The sequence below is a fragment of the Carassius gibelio genome, chromosome B15 (genome assembly GCF_023724105.1).
Source record: "Carassius gibelio isolate Cgi1373 ecotype wild population from Czech Republic chromosome B15, carGib1.2-hapl.c, whole genome shotgun sequence".
NCBI classification, from domain to species: Eukaryota; Metazoa; Chordata; class Actinopteri; order Cypriniformes; family Cyprinidae; genus Carassius; species Carassius gibelio.
This window is the reverse complement of record NC_068410.1, coordinates 23,727,302-23,741,336: the sequence shown is the minus strand read 5'-3', so window position 1 is coordinate 23,741,336 and position 14,035 is coordinate 23,727,302. Positions and strand designations below refer to the sequence as shown.

Below are 14,035 nucleotides of genomic sequence, written 5' to 3'. Positions count from 1 at the left end.
ACGTAGCAATACAAAAATATACGAAAAACCTTGATTATTCTGGTTAGTCACATTGTACTGCTATTATTTTGAACAATACTGTATATATATATATATATATATATATATATATATATATATATATATATATATATATATATATATATATATATATATATATATATATACAGTAACGCAAATAGTTACTTTCCCTGGTAACTAGTTACTTTTATTATAGAGTAATTCAGTTACTTTTAGGAACAAGTAGTGAGTAACTATAACTAATTACTTATTTAAAGTAACGTTCCCAACAGTGCTTACAAATATAGGACAGGAAGAGCTAAATAATCTTATCACTGTATCTACACAAACAACATGTTTATTAGATCCTGTACCCACTAAATTACTGAAAGAGTTGTTACCTGCAGCAGAAGAACCGCTTCTCAATATCATTAACTCGTCATTATCTTTAGGTCACGTCCCAAAACCATTGAAGCTGGCGGTTATTAAGCCTCTTATTAAGAAACCAAAACTAGATCCTAGTGTACTGGCAAATTATAGGCCTATTTCAAATCTTCCATTTATGTCTAAAATTTTAGCACCTTCCTGCACAAAAATGATCTGTATGAAGAATTTCAGTCAGGTTTCAGGCGCCACCATAGCACAAACTGCACTTGTTAAAATTACAAATGACCTGCTTCTTGCATCAGATCAAGGCTGCATCTCATTTCTAGTCTTACTTGATCTGAGTGCTGCGTTCGACATCATAGATCATGATATACTCATAGATCGATTACAAAACTATACAGGTATTCAAGGGCAGGCTCTAAGATGGTTTAGATCCTACCTGTCCGATCGCTACCATTTTGTTTACTTAAATGGGGAGTCATCTCATTTATCATCAGTAAAATATGGAGTGCCACAAGGATCCGTCCTAGGTCCCCTTCTATTTTCAATTTACATGTTGCCCCTTGATAATTTTATTAGAAAATACGGAATTAGCATCCACTGTTATGCTGATGATACTCAGCTATATATCTCAACGAGACCAGATGAAACCTCTAAATTATCTAAGCTAACAGAGTGTGTTAAAAATGTAAAAGATTGGATGATAAATAATTTTCTCCAATTAAATTTGGATAAGACAGAGATATTAATTATTGGTCCAAAAAACACTACACACAATCTTGTAGATTACAATTTGCAACTAGACGGATGTACTGTTACTTCCTCTACAGTCAAAAATCTGTGTGTTATATTAGACAGCAACTTGTCTTTTGAAAATCATATTTCCCATGTTACAAAAACTGCATTCTTCCATCTTAGAAACATTGCCAAGCTACGAAACATGTTATCTGTTTCTGATGCAGAAAAGCTAGTTCATGCATTTATGACCTCTAAACTGGACTATTGTAATGCACTTCTAGGTGGTTGTCCTGCTTCTTCAATAAACAAGCTACAAGTAGTCCAAAATGCAGCAGCTAGAGTCCTTACAAGGTCAAGAAAATCTGATCATATTACCCCAATTTTATATTATATTTTAAAGTCTCTGCACTGGCTACCTATTCCGTATCAGTTACAAATTATCATTACTTACCTATAAGGCCCTAACTAGCCTTCCACCACGTTACAATCCATCACGCTCCCTAAGGTCACAAAACGCTGGACTTTTGGTAGTTCCTAGAATAGCAAAGTCCACTAAAGGAGGTAGAGCTTTTTCACATTTGGCTCCTCGACTCTGTAATAGCCTTCCTGATAATGTTTGGGGTTCAGACACACTCTCTCTGTTTAAATCTAGATTAAAAATGCATCTTTTTTGCCAAGCATTTGAATAATGCATCTTAAATTGTGAGTGTAGTTGCATCTGATCAAATGCACATTCTTATTCTTTAGCTTGGGTTAAACTAGTTAATTTTACTTTGTTGGATCAGTCTCTATGCTAATGATGTCTCTTTGTTTCTATGTTTTGCTAGGATAACTAGGATTTACACAAGCTCCAGTCTGGATCCAGAACACTTGAGAAGAGATGATGCTGACCCTCAGAGGACCTCAGATGATGCCAACCCTGAATCAACAGACATAACTAACAAATATTGCTACAAGTGTGACTGCATCATATAATAATAATTATTAATTATTAATAATATTAATAAATTTTAATTGTCTGGCTGACTACGTCTTGTATTAATTTTTCTAAAAATCCTGTCATACGTGCACAGACTGACAGTCACCACTTATAAGCTACTACTAAATATTGTAGAAACTATTTTCTGTAAAGTTGCTTTGTAACAATTTGTATTGTAAAAAGTGCTATATAAATAAACTTGAATTGAATAGAACTGAACTAAGAAACTGATGTTTCCTTCAGGATGTAGATCTGCTGAATATCAAATTTTACCATAGCTCCATGTCTTTGTTTCTTTTCTTTTTACTGCTTAAGCTTTAACCCTTTTTCCTATGCCAACTGTATGTATGTGTGTGTGTGTGTATTTGAGAATAGTTTAAGTGTTTATGTAGTTAATAAAGTCTTATTTGTACCACACTTCAGGTTGTTCATTGTTTTCCCATTACCAAAGTCCCTAATCATGCAGATTTTTGCTACATGCTCTGAGTAGTATTTTACTGTAAGAAAGTTATTTTCCTTAAACAGGAAAGTTACATTCTTAGAATTGACAGACAGTTGATACTGAGAGATCAAGTATACTTACAGCGGATCTAAATATTTATAATTACTCATAACTAGTTATAGTGTTCCTGTAGCTCAACTGGTAGATCATAGAACCTTTGCTATCAAGCGCAAGGTTGGGGGTTCGATTCCCCCAGGAACAAAGGATAAGTAAAAATTGATAGCCTGAATGCACTGTAAGTCACTTTGGATAAAAGTGTCTGTTAAATGCATACATTTAAATGTATTCTTATTTCCCCTTTGAGCTGATTCGTAACATTACCCTCAATTACAGTTTCTATAATTTACTCAAATAAAGCAGTATTAGAAAACAATCATGCTAATAAAGCATGTGCATCATTCAAATATATAAATATGCAAGTTGACACCTAGTTATTATCCTAAAGAAAATAAGTCCCTTCAATATAAATATTACACAAATGAACACAGAGACCTCAATACTTAGAACACCATACATAATGACGGTAACAATCAATGGATAGAGTTTGAGTATAAATTGGTAGAAAATTAAGTCCCGATATCACAAAACAGTAAGTTACTAAACCTAATGACAAAGCAACCATAAAACAGTGTAAATACAACTTGAAACATTTAGAACATTTTAACCTTTTTAATTATTCATGCCCCAGTGCACAATGGGAAAAATGGGATCATAACTTTGATAGCTGGTCTTTGCACTTCTTGCCTCAAACTGTGGAATGTGCTACCAGCTGACGTTACAGAAATATATATTAATAGTATATTTAAAGCTAGTCTTTAGACTTTTTTTCCCAAAATATTTAATTTTTGTATTTATTATTATTATTATTATTATTATTAATTATTATTATTTTCCTTGTTTTCTGTGTAAGCATCTTGAGACCCTTGCTATAAATGTGCTGTATAACGAAGTTTATTACTATTACATTTATACCATTATATGTTGTTAAACAGCTATTCATAAGCCACAACTTCTTTTCACATCTTTTTTTCTTTTTTTCTTTTACCACAAAATACCTCCCCCTCCTACATCACCAACAACCTGCTTTCGCATTTCCTTATATTTCTTTACATTCTACTTTTTTTTCCCTTGCATGAGCTTTAAGAAAGAATCTGAAGTGACTGAAAGAAAAACCTCAACAAGTTCAGTGGATATTTTTGTTACAAGTAAGTTAGACTTACAGACAATTATTATTTAACATTTTTTAAAAGGGGATGCATATTCAATATTGCTATATCTTCTTTAATGAAATATGCCGTTAAGTCTTAAGCAGAAGGTTCTTTGGAATCATAAGATTAGTTTATTAATGACTTTTCAATTGCTTACTGTATACAATTATGATTTTATAATTCAAGTTGTATATAAAACATGCCAATAATCAGTAAAACAAAGCAAAACCTTTTTGAATTCAGTTATGAACATTTTATCTCTGTTCCTTATGGTATAGAATTACAGTAAATAACAGTGGATCTCAAAACTTGTACATGAGTTTCCAAAGTAGAATACAACCTAAGACCACACGAACTGACTACCCGCAAACTGAGAAAGGTAGCTGCAAGAAGCAACTCAGGAAACACCACCAGCAAGCAATTGACAAGGACAGCTATGCTAATGCATCAAATAAACAACAACACATATATATGTAAATTAGCCAGTAGTTTCGAAATAAAGAGCGTTCACAAAAGATGTATGTCACATATTTTTCACTTTTGTTAATCATTAACAGATTAACAAAACAAAAGAAAAGAAAAATGTTACTCACCCTCATGTCATTCTAAACCTGTAGAGGTCTCAGAATTCATCAAAAATATCTTAATTTGTATTCCAAAGATGAATAAAGGTCTTATGGGTTTGGAAAGACATGATGGTGAGTAATTAATGACAGAATTTTCATTTTTTGGGTGAACTATCCCTTTAAGCTTAGTGAATATAAGGTACAGGAAGCACTAGAAGTAGAGACTTGTAGTACTTGGGGTAGTGTTTTAAATAAACTTTAAGCTTTTTTTGTGCAAAAATTATTGAAAGGAAAGAAAACATGTACAGTGGAACATATTTTGCATTGTTTTTTGTGTATTTTTGTAGTCATTCAATTGTTTTAATATGAATATTATTTGAATAGAGAGTACAATAAATGTCTATACATCTAAATGAGTACTTTTGCTTGTCGAAGAGCTTCGTATAACAACTTAAAGGAAATATCAGTGGCATAAGACAGTAAAATATTTAACTTTCTACTATGTAAGATGCTTGTAATGATTGCTTTAATGGTATTAATACTTTCTTCTTAAATACAGTGATAATCTAATTACTGTACAACTGTACAAATACTGTGGTATATAGACATGACTTTTTTTACTTGTAACAAAGAAACATGCATTTTCTGTAAAGCTGTACTGAAATATGTATTAGTGAAAAGCACTATACAAATAAACTATTTGTATTTGAATTCGAAGTCTAGTACTGGTTGCTAATAAAACGGATTATGTTTAGACGTGTGCCCTTGCGTCCTCACATAATACAAACTGAGAATTCAGTAATGTTACTATTATCTAGCAAATTTATTTTCCTCCAGATATCATACAGCGGCAATATCTTGACTCATAATACATAACCAAAACAACAAACCATATTCTTCACTATCAAGGCAAGACACAAAAGCACAGTCGAAAACTGTCTGCTTCCCAAATCAGCAACACCTGTGTCTGGGTTTCCTCTGGGTTAAATGACATACCTGGGTGACCTGAGATCAGCTAGGCCACAAAACACATCCAGCCCACTAGTGGCACAGGAAAAAACTACATACAATACCAAATGAATATGGCTCATACAAGATATATATGTACAACAATATGTACAACACACACACACACACACAATAAGCTGTCTTAAATTTAGGCCAAATCATCATAAAGGAATCCGCATCTGATCCAGAGCTGGGCCAGTTCTGGTCCAGATCTGGAAAAACTGTGATCTGTGCCGGTATTGGCCCGTTGTGCCAAAAGACTTATGCACGTTGCATGGATCTGGACCAGAACTTCCGGTGGGCCTGGGCCAGATGTGGCCCAGATTATTTTTGCTATCAGGGTTGGTTCTTCTCTGGTGAAATCAGCTGCTGAGTTCATGGGTGGAATAAATGTATGGCAGGACTTTTACTTTCTGACCCCTGGACTTAACACCACTGGGCTAAAGTCAGAGGGCTTTTACACTGGGCTTGTTTGCTGCGGTCCGAGCTCAATTGTTCCCGGCACCGCCCGCAGTGTTGGTCTGCTTTCACACTCAATAGTTGTATCGAACCCAAGTGCGTTTGCAGTAACCTTACGTCATTGCAAACACACACAGAAAACGCATGGAAAACACAACGCGGAGCATAGTTATTATTTTGTTGTTAATTTGGTGCTATTATGCACATCATAATAATTAATATTAATTATAAAATTTTTATTAATTAATTTTTGACTTTTAGGAGTGTGTGAAATCAACCTCGGCTCTCTCGTGTGTTGAGGAAACAATGATATCGACAGTGATACGCATGCGCAGGATACTTTACTTCCTGAACAAGTGCGCAACCGAGTCCATGTTGCTTGCACATTCACGCCAATCGCCCCACAGGTTGGGAGCAACCGAACTCAGTGCACACCAGGGTCCGATGACAACATTCACATTAGCAATTTTTCATGTGAACCGTGCCCTGTTCCACACTAAACTGCCAGTGGGAAAGCCCCCTCAGTTGTAGTTCTTGTGTTTCTGTTTTCTTCAGTGATTCAGCTTGTTAACAGCAGGTGTTCATCAGTAATGCTCAATCAGCACTTAATTCATTGGCCTCAAACTAAATTCCTGGGGGGCCACAGCTCTGCACAGTTTTGCTCCAACCCTTATTTAACACACCTGATCCAGCTAATCAAGGTCTTTAGAATTACTTGAAACTTCCAAGCAGGTGTGATTTGGAGCTGGTTGGAGCTAAACTCTGCAGAGCTGTGGCCATCCAGGAATTGAGTTTGAGACCACTGACTCAATTAATTACATAATTATCTCAATAACTTTAACACTGCTTCAGTGTTACTTTGGCAGTGTTACTTTTAGAGTGGGACCATATACACTGTATGCCCCGAACAGTGTTAATTGTGTGTATATATATATATATATATATATATATATATATATATATATATATATATATATAGGGCTGCACAATTAATCGAATGCAATTGTCATGCATGTCTTGTTAGTAAAGATGGTTCTGTGATTAGTCGTAAATGTCCATCAGCTGCTTTTAAATTGGAGCCGCACTTAATATACAGAGCCGTAGATCTCTGACAAGCTACGCAATATCGCATTCATATGTGATTTATCTGTGCTTAGACACACAGAGAACTCAAGAATTAGTGTATGAATCTCAACAATGGTGACATGCTTCATGCCACAATGCATTTTGGGTGTCAAATTAAAATTAAAATTTAGCTGGGTGTCAGGCCGTTGACACATTGAGTCACTTTAACAAATTATACTTAACTAACACCACACATTAGCTTGGGTGAAAACAGGTATCCAGACCACATATATGGTAATATATTAATGACCAGTAAGCAACCAGCACGATCGAACCACACATTCTCTTGCTGTTTTGTCCACAATAAAGACGACAGCAGTTAAAGATTGACACTAACAAGTCAAGTATCAAATTGCACAACTATAACCAACACTTACCACCATCATGGTGACATTAGACCAAACTATTACTTTTAAACAGACATCAACATCCACATCTAAACATCTGCTTAAATCTTAATTAGAATGTTAGGGGATAATGTTCTAATAATGTTATTAATAAAAAAACTTTGAATGTTTTTAGAGAATGTTATCCTATCAAAAGATTTTTGATCTTTTGACAGAATGTTCTGGGAACAAAAATAAAACTACCCGCTAAAAACACTGTTAGAACAATCCATGAGAATGTTCTGAGAACATTTTAGAAAAAAACAAAGAACAAAAAACAAACTCTAGCTGGGAAGTGCCGCTTCATTTGAAACCAGGTGATGGACATTTACTACCAATCACAGAACCGGCTGACAAGACATGCATGACGATCGCAAGCGATTAATCATACAGCCCTAAAATATATATATATATATATATATATATATATATATTTTTTTTTTCAACTCAAATTGTGAAACTTGTGTATTAAATAAATTCAATGCACAGACGGAAGTAGTTTAAATCTTTGGTTCTTTTAACTGTGATAATTTAGGCTCACATTTAACAAGAATCCACGAAATCACAATCTTAACAAATTAGAATAATTCATAAGACCAATAATAAAGAAAAAAATAATAATTGTTGCCCTTATGGAAAGTATGTTCATTTACTGTAAATGTACTCAATACTTGGTAGGGGCTCCTTTTGCTTTAATTACTGCTTCAATTCGGCGTGGCATGGAGGTGATAAATTTGTGGCACTGCAGAGGTGATATGGAAGCATTGTTTGGTCTCTTGTTTCTCATTTTCCTCTTGACAATACCCCATAGATTCTCTCTGGGTTTCAGGTCTGGTGAGATTGCTTGCCAGTCAACCAAACCAACACCATGGTCATTTAACCAACTTTTGGTGCTTTTGGCAATGTGGGAAGGTGCCAGATCCTTCTGGAAAATTAAATCAGCAGCTACAAAAAGCTGGTCAGCAGAAGAAAGCATGGAGTGCTCCAAAATTTCTTGGTAAATGGGTGCAGAAACTTTGGTTTCCAAAAAAACACAATGGACCAACACCAGCATATGTCATTGCACCCCAAATCATCACAGACTGTGGAAACTTAACGCTGGACTTCAAGCAACTCTGGCTATGAGCTTCTCCACCCTTCATCCAGAATCTGGGACCTTGGTTTCCAAATGAAATACAAAACTTGCTCTCATCTGAAAAGAGGACTTTGGACCACTGGGCAACAGTCCAGTTCTTCTTCTCCTTAGCCCAGGTAAGACACCTCAGAAGTGGCTTAACAAGTGGAATAAGACAACTGTATCCAAATTCCTTGAATCGTCTGTGTGTGATGGCACTTGATGCCTTGACTCCAGCCTCAGTCCATTCCTTATGAAATTCACTCAAATTCTTGAATCGATTTTGCTTGACGACCTTCATGAGGCTGCAGTTCTCACGTTGGTTGTGTATTTTTTCCACTTTTTCGTTCCACTCAACTTTCTGTTAACATGTTTGGAGACAGCACTCTGTGAACAGTCAGCTTCTTTGGCAATGAAGGTTTGTGGCTCCTTATGAAGGGTCTTAAAGACTGTCTGTCAGATCAGCAGTCTTCCCCATGATTGTATAGCCTAGTGAACCACAGGAAACCTTTGCATGTGTTTTTTTATTATTATTATTTATTAGCTGATTGGCATGTCACCATATTCTAATTTGTTGAGATTAGGAATTAGTGGGTTTTTGTAAAATGTGAGCCAAATCATCACAAATAAAAGAACCAAATACTTAAAGTACTTCAGTATGTGTGCATTAATTTTATTTAATACCCCAGTTTCACAATTTGAGTTGAATTACTGAAATAAATTTAAATTTTCACTACGTTCTAATTTATTGAGAAGCACTTGTATGTCTGGATAAATAATATATGTTTCTCTTGGTTATCTAGATGGAGTCTACAGTGTCTGCAACCATCTTCACCACTTTCCCAAGAGATACAATTACACCAAACATTACCAACACAACTCAAGGTCCCTGTGAACCTACAGAGGTCTCAGCCCACCCTGCTTTCATGTATGCATACTCACTAGTCTTTCTCGTCAGTCTGGTGCTTAACTGCATCACAATGCGGGTTTATTTCTGTTCCAATCAGCGTGTTCAGTCCAGCGTCATGGTCTACATGAGGAACCTGGTTGCAGCTGACTTCTTCCTTTGTCTTTGTTTACCTTTGCGCATTGTTCACAATGCTACCTATTCCAGAACAATACGCAACATTTACTGCAGCTTTGGAGCATCAGCATTCTATATAAACATGTATGCAAGCATTCTCTTCATGGACTTTATTGCTGTGAACAGGTATGCTACTCAATCCTACACCTACACAGCAAAAAATCCTGAGTGAAATTAACTCTGCTTGGAGTACATGTGAGACCACACTCAAGAGTGTGAAAGTGTTAAAATAGGAGTGTTAAATCAACACTGAAGCAGAGTTAAAGTTAATGAGATAATTAAGTGATTTATTGAGTGATGATTGACCATTATTGACGAGACCTGATGTTAACATGCAGAATCAACAAAGATGAAAATAACTATTTTTATGTCACCATTATAGTGGCCAGTGTTTGGTTTAGTTGGGCTCTTGAGCCTTACAATTTTAAAGTGAGATTTGGTTTGGCTGTTACAACTGAATTGTAGCAAACAGACCAGAAAAAATAATCTAAACATGGCCATTTGATCTGAATCACCAAACTCACCTAAAGCCTAAACAGATTTGATTGACTTCATTGATTATAACAACCCTGTGATTGTACAGTACCCGCTAATTAAAATGATTTCTTGAAAGTTGTTCTGATAATAAAAAAAAAGAAGCTTGTTTTAGGCACAGACATACATCAAAGACTAGTGTAGGAATCTCAACAACTGTGACAAACAGCATATTCAGAAAAACAGAACAACTCTAAACATTAGAAAACAAACTACTAAAAGTAACATAAAAACAAAAATAGAATAGTAAGAATAAAGGAAATTACTGAAACAATTCTGCTAATAATTTATTCATGCCGCAATGCATCATGGGAGTCATGGATGAATTTTGATAGGTGGCACCCAGAATGCACTGCAACATGCTTTTTGGATTTTCACCATTGTTGAGATTCACAGGTTGATTTTTGATGTTTGCATGTCTAACTAAATGACTCTTTTGAAAGATTTTTGAGCAAACAACTTTTAAAAAATTCCTCAGATTGTATTTAAAATGCTGGAAATACGTTGTTGAAGAATCACAGGGCTGCAATAATCAACGATGTAACTTTAACTCAGAAATTCAGGAATAACAATAGTCTTTGCTTGTCCATCAGCTTTATAACTTAGTTATAACTGACAATTAAAATCTGACTTTAGCATTTTAGGGGTCAAGAGCCAGACTAAAGCAAACACTGACCACTATAATGGTGACACCATTAAAATAGTGATTTCCGTCTTTGTGATTCTGCACGTTAACATCAGGTCTCATCAATAATGGTCAATCATCACTCAATTAATCACTTAATTATCTAATTAACTTTAACTCTGCTTCAGTGTTAATTTAACACTCCTATTTTAACACTTTCACACTCTTGGTTGTGGTCTCACATGTACTCCCAGCAAAGTTAATTTCACTCAGATTTTTTTGCTGTGTACATTTACAGTTATTATTTTGAAATGGATTATTAGATAAAAAAAAAATTGCTTTTCAAATTGTGAAGACTGAGGATTGGTGTGCTATTACTCGTCTAAGTGGAAAAAATTTTTTTAATATGGTGAAGGAAAAATTAGTGGTGATGAATGAATCTCAAAACAAATTAAAAATCACAAAAACATTGGCCACTTTACATTTAGCACTGTAAAACCCGACAAGTAACTTAACTCAAACCGTTTGAGTAAACAGATATCCTTAAAAACCTGACAAATTAGGTTTACTCAAACCGTTTGAGGAAACTGATTGCCTTAAACCATTTAAGTTTTAAAACTAACAGTTATAAGTACTATTTACTTAATTCAGTTGAGTTCAGAAAAGAAGCTATGCATTGCAATTAAGTAATTAAGTGATTAACTGAGTGATAATTGTTCATTAGTGATGAACAGCTGCTGTTAACAAACAGAATCACTGAAGAAAAGAGAAACACAAGAACTACTACAACTGACTTCAGACACAGTCTTAGATGAAATCAACTGAAATAAAATACATGAAATCTCTCAAGATCTGATTAAACAACCCCACAAACAGCATCACCAGCTCCACTTATTAATAACCAGACTGACTTTATTTCTGTCAGACGTCTACAGAAGATCTGATTGAGAATGAACTAAGGTTTAGAGGTTGATTTATTGTTTCATTTGAAGTAACCATGTTAGAGATCACTGTTTGTATTAGTTGGGCTCTTGACCCTTGATTTCTGTCTCTTTTCTCTGGCTGTTATAACCATGTGTTTCTAAAACACATTTGTTGTAACTCAATAGCCCAGAAGGAATATCATCAGGTGCTAACCTGTACCTAGGTGTAGGTTTTTATATGTTATATCAGTGATGAGAATCATCAATTATTGATCTTTATGCAGTCTAATCTCTGATGAAGTAGGTGTTGGGTACAGTACAGAACTGCCAACCGCAACCACCCAAAATTTTTTTCCAAACCGGAGTTCAAATATCTTTATGTACACTGAAAATTGATTTCATGGTTCCATTTAAATTGATTTTGTCAGCATTCTGAATACCTTCTATCATCTCAGGTACCTGAAGATTGTCCAGCCATTGGAGACTCATGCTCTGCAGACGCTTCGTACCGCTCGCCAAATTTCCATAGGAACTTGGATTTCCTTGTTAGCCATGTCTTCCGTCTACTTGATCCTCTTTCTTCAGACCTCCTCGGATCATGATCAAAATGTTAACTGTGAGTCCCTGCACAGTCACAAGCTCAGTGTTGTCTACAAAATCATCCACTGCATGTCATTTGCAGTCTTCGCATTTGTGCTAGTGTCTCTGGTTTTTCTTTATTGGAAGACTCTGCAAAAGATTCAACAAGCCCAGTTGTCCACACAGACTGTATCCAGCCACCATAAGTTTAACAAGTCTAAGCGCAACATATTAGTTCTAGTGGTAGTTTTCTGTGTATGTTTTGTGCCTTATCACCTGGTGAGACTGCCTTACGTGTTCAGCAGCAACTGTACATTTAACACCCTGAAAGAGCTGACTATCCTGCTTTCAGTTCTAAATGTCTGTTTTGATCCTCTAATATATTTTATGTTCTGCAAGGCCTTCAGAGAGCAGCTAAGAAAGAAAGATTTGCAAAGATCCAGTGAAGATAAAACATGAAACACGTGTAATGTCACAGTTATGTTTGGTTTTGTATTTTCTCTCACTGTTGAAGTCTTGCTTGCCTGAGTCAGTAATTTGCCACCATAGTTGATTTCTTTATTCTTCTGAGCTGAATGTCATTAGTTACCCTTATTTATCTTAGTATTTAAGTTGCTGTGTTTTCACATCACTTTGGTCCAGTCAAATCAATGTAGACATCGGTTTCTATATGTTAAGGTTGTGTTTTGTTGAACTGCATTCTTCGGATTCACCTTTATTGGATTATTAAAGACTTTTGAACCTGATTTTCTTCTTAATTATGTCATCTCTCGACCATGCGTGGCAGATGACCAGACCAAGGTATAATTCGTTCATTCGTTCAATAATGGACATTTTGTTCATCAACATCGCTCCAATCAGAAGCAATAGAGGTTTGGAGGGAACTACAGGTTTGTTTGTTTTTTTTCCTCAAGGAGGCAGCCCTGCATATAAGCCTGCACTGGGCCATTACAGGAACATTTAGAGATGCCAGCGCAGGGCCCCTGAGAACTTGCTCACTGGCAAAGTGTGGTCTCTTAGCACTGGCCCTGCACATTTGGTCTAAGCACAGTTTTTTTAAGCGTATTGATATCAGAGAACAACATTTAGAATACATTGATTTAACTTACAGTAGCTCTTGAATACAACTTCACAAAGTTTTGTTCCGCTGTATCACTTAGAACAACTATATAAATCATCCGAAAAGACAGACACATATCAAGATTCAATGTATAAACCTCAACAATGGTGGCAGTAAACAAAATATTCATATCCACTCTGAAAACATTCAAAATGAGGACAGTGGAAGCAATCAAAAACATGCAAGTAGCAACAATCACTTTCAGGGGGAATAATTAACTCAAATGAAGTGAATATTCATGAGTCTATGAATATGATATGCTTATTGCTTACAAATATTAAATTACCCAAAGAGGGAATATTTAATTGTTTAAAGGTAACCTTTACTAGAATTAATTAAAGTTATCTAGACAATGTGTTCGTCCCGCGATCTGAAAGCTAGACTTCCTTATCAAAAATCAATAAAAATACCCTTCTTACAAACTCCAAGAAATATTAATCTTTTGATCAGGAAAAAAGCAATATTTTCTGTGTCTGTACTACTTAGATTACTGAAATCAATTCCTAGAAATCAAAGCTTGTAGCTTAGATCACACGATTCAGGGACTTCGATCTCGATGAGCAATAAAACGGTTCAATTCAAGCAAATAATTGTATTTAATAAAAGCAATGAGTATATAGCAAAACAAACAGTACAATTTAAACAAGATAAACGAACAAGAATAGAAATGAGATAGAGAGGGAGAGTAAAGAGAGAGA

The 14,035-nt window shown here is 35.2% G+C and overlaps 1 protein-coding gene across 2 annotated transcripts; it reads left to right on the top strand.

Moving 5' to 3' along the window:
- Positions 1-3,686: 3,686 nt before the first annotated feature.
- On the top strand, positions 3,687-12,963 carry LOC127973109 (P2Y purinoceptor 14). Of its 2 annotated transcripts, XM_052577171.1 has the most exons (4): positions 3,739-3,811; positions 8,188-8,609; positions 9,276-9,682; positions 12,094-12,963. In XM_052577171.1, exons 3-4 carry the CDS (start codon positions 9,276-9,278, stop codon positions 12,674-12,676), a joined length of 990 nt encoding a protein of 329 aa, XP_052433131.1. In that variant the 5' UTR covers positions 3,739-3,811; positions 8,188-8,609; the 3' UTR covers positions 12,677-12,963. The 2 variants fall into 2 exon arrangements, with proteins under 2 accessions (XP_052433133.1, XP_052433131.1); XM_052577173.1 differs by lacking the exon at positions 8,188-8,609 and having other exon boundaries at positions 3,687-3,811.
- The last annotated feature ends 1,072 nt before the right edge of the window (positions 12,964-14,035 follow it).

Coding starts and splice junctions, on each gene's coding strand:
- LOC127973109 (XM_052577173.1), top strand. CDS start 9,276: ATGGAGTCTACAGTGTCTGCAACCATCTTCACCACTTTCCCAAGAGAT. Junction 9,683..12,093: donor GACTTTATTGCTGTGAACAG/GTATGCTACTCA, acceptor CTATCATCTCAG/GTACCTGAAGATTGTCCAGC.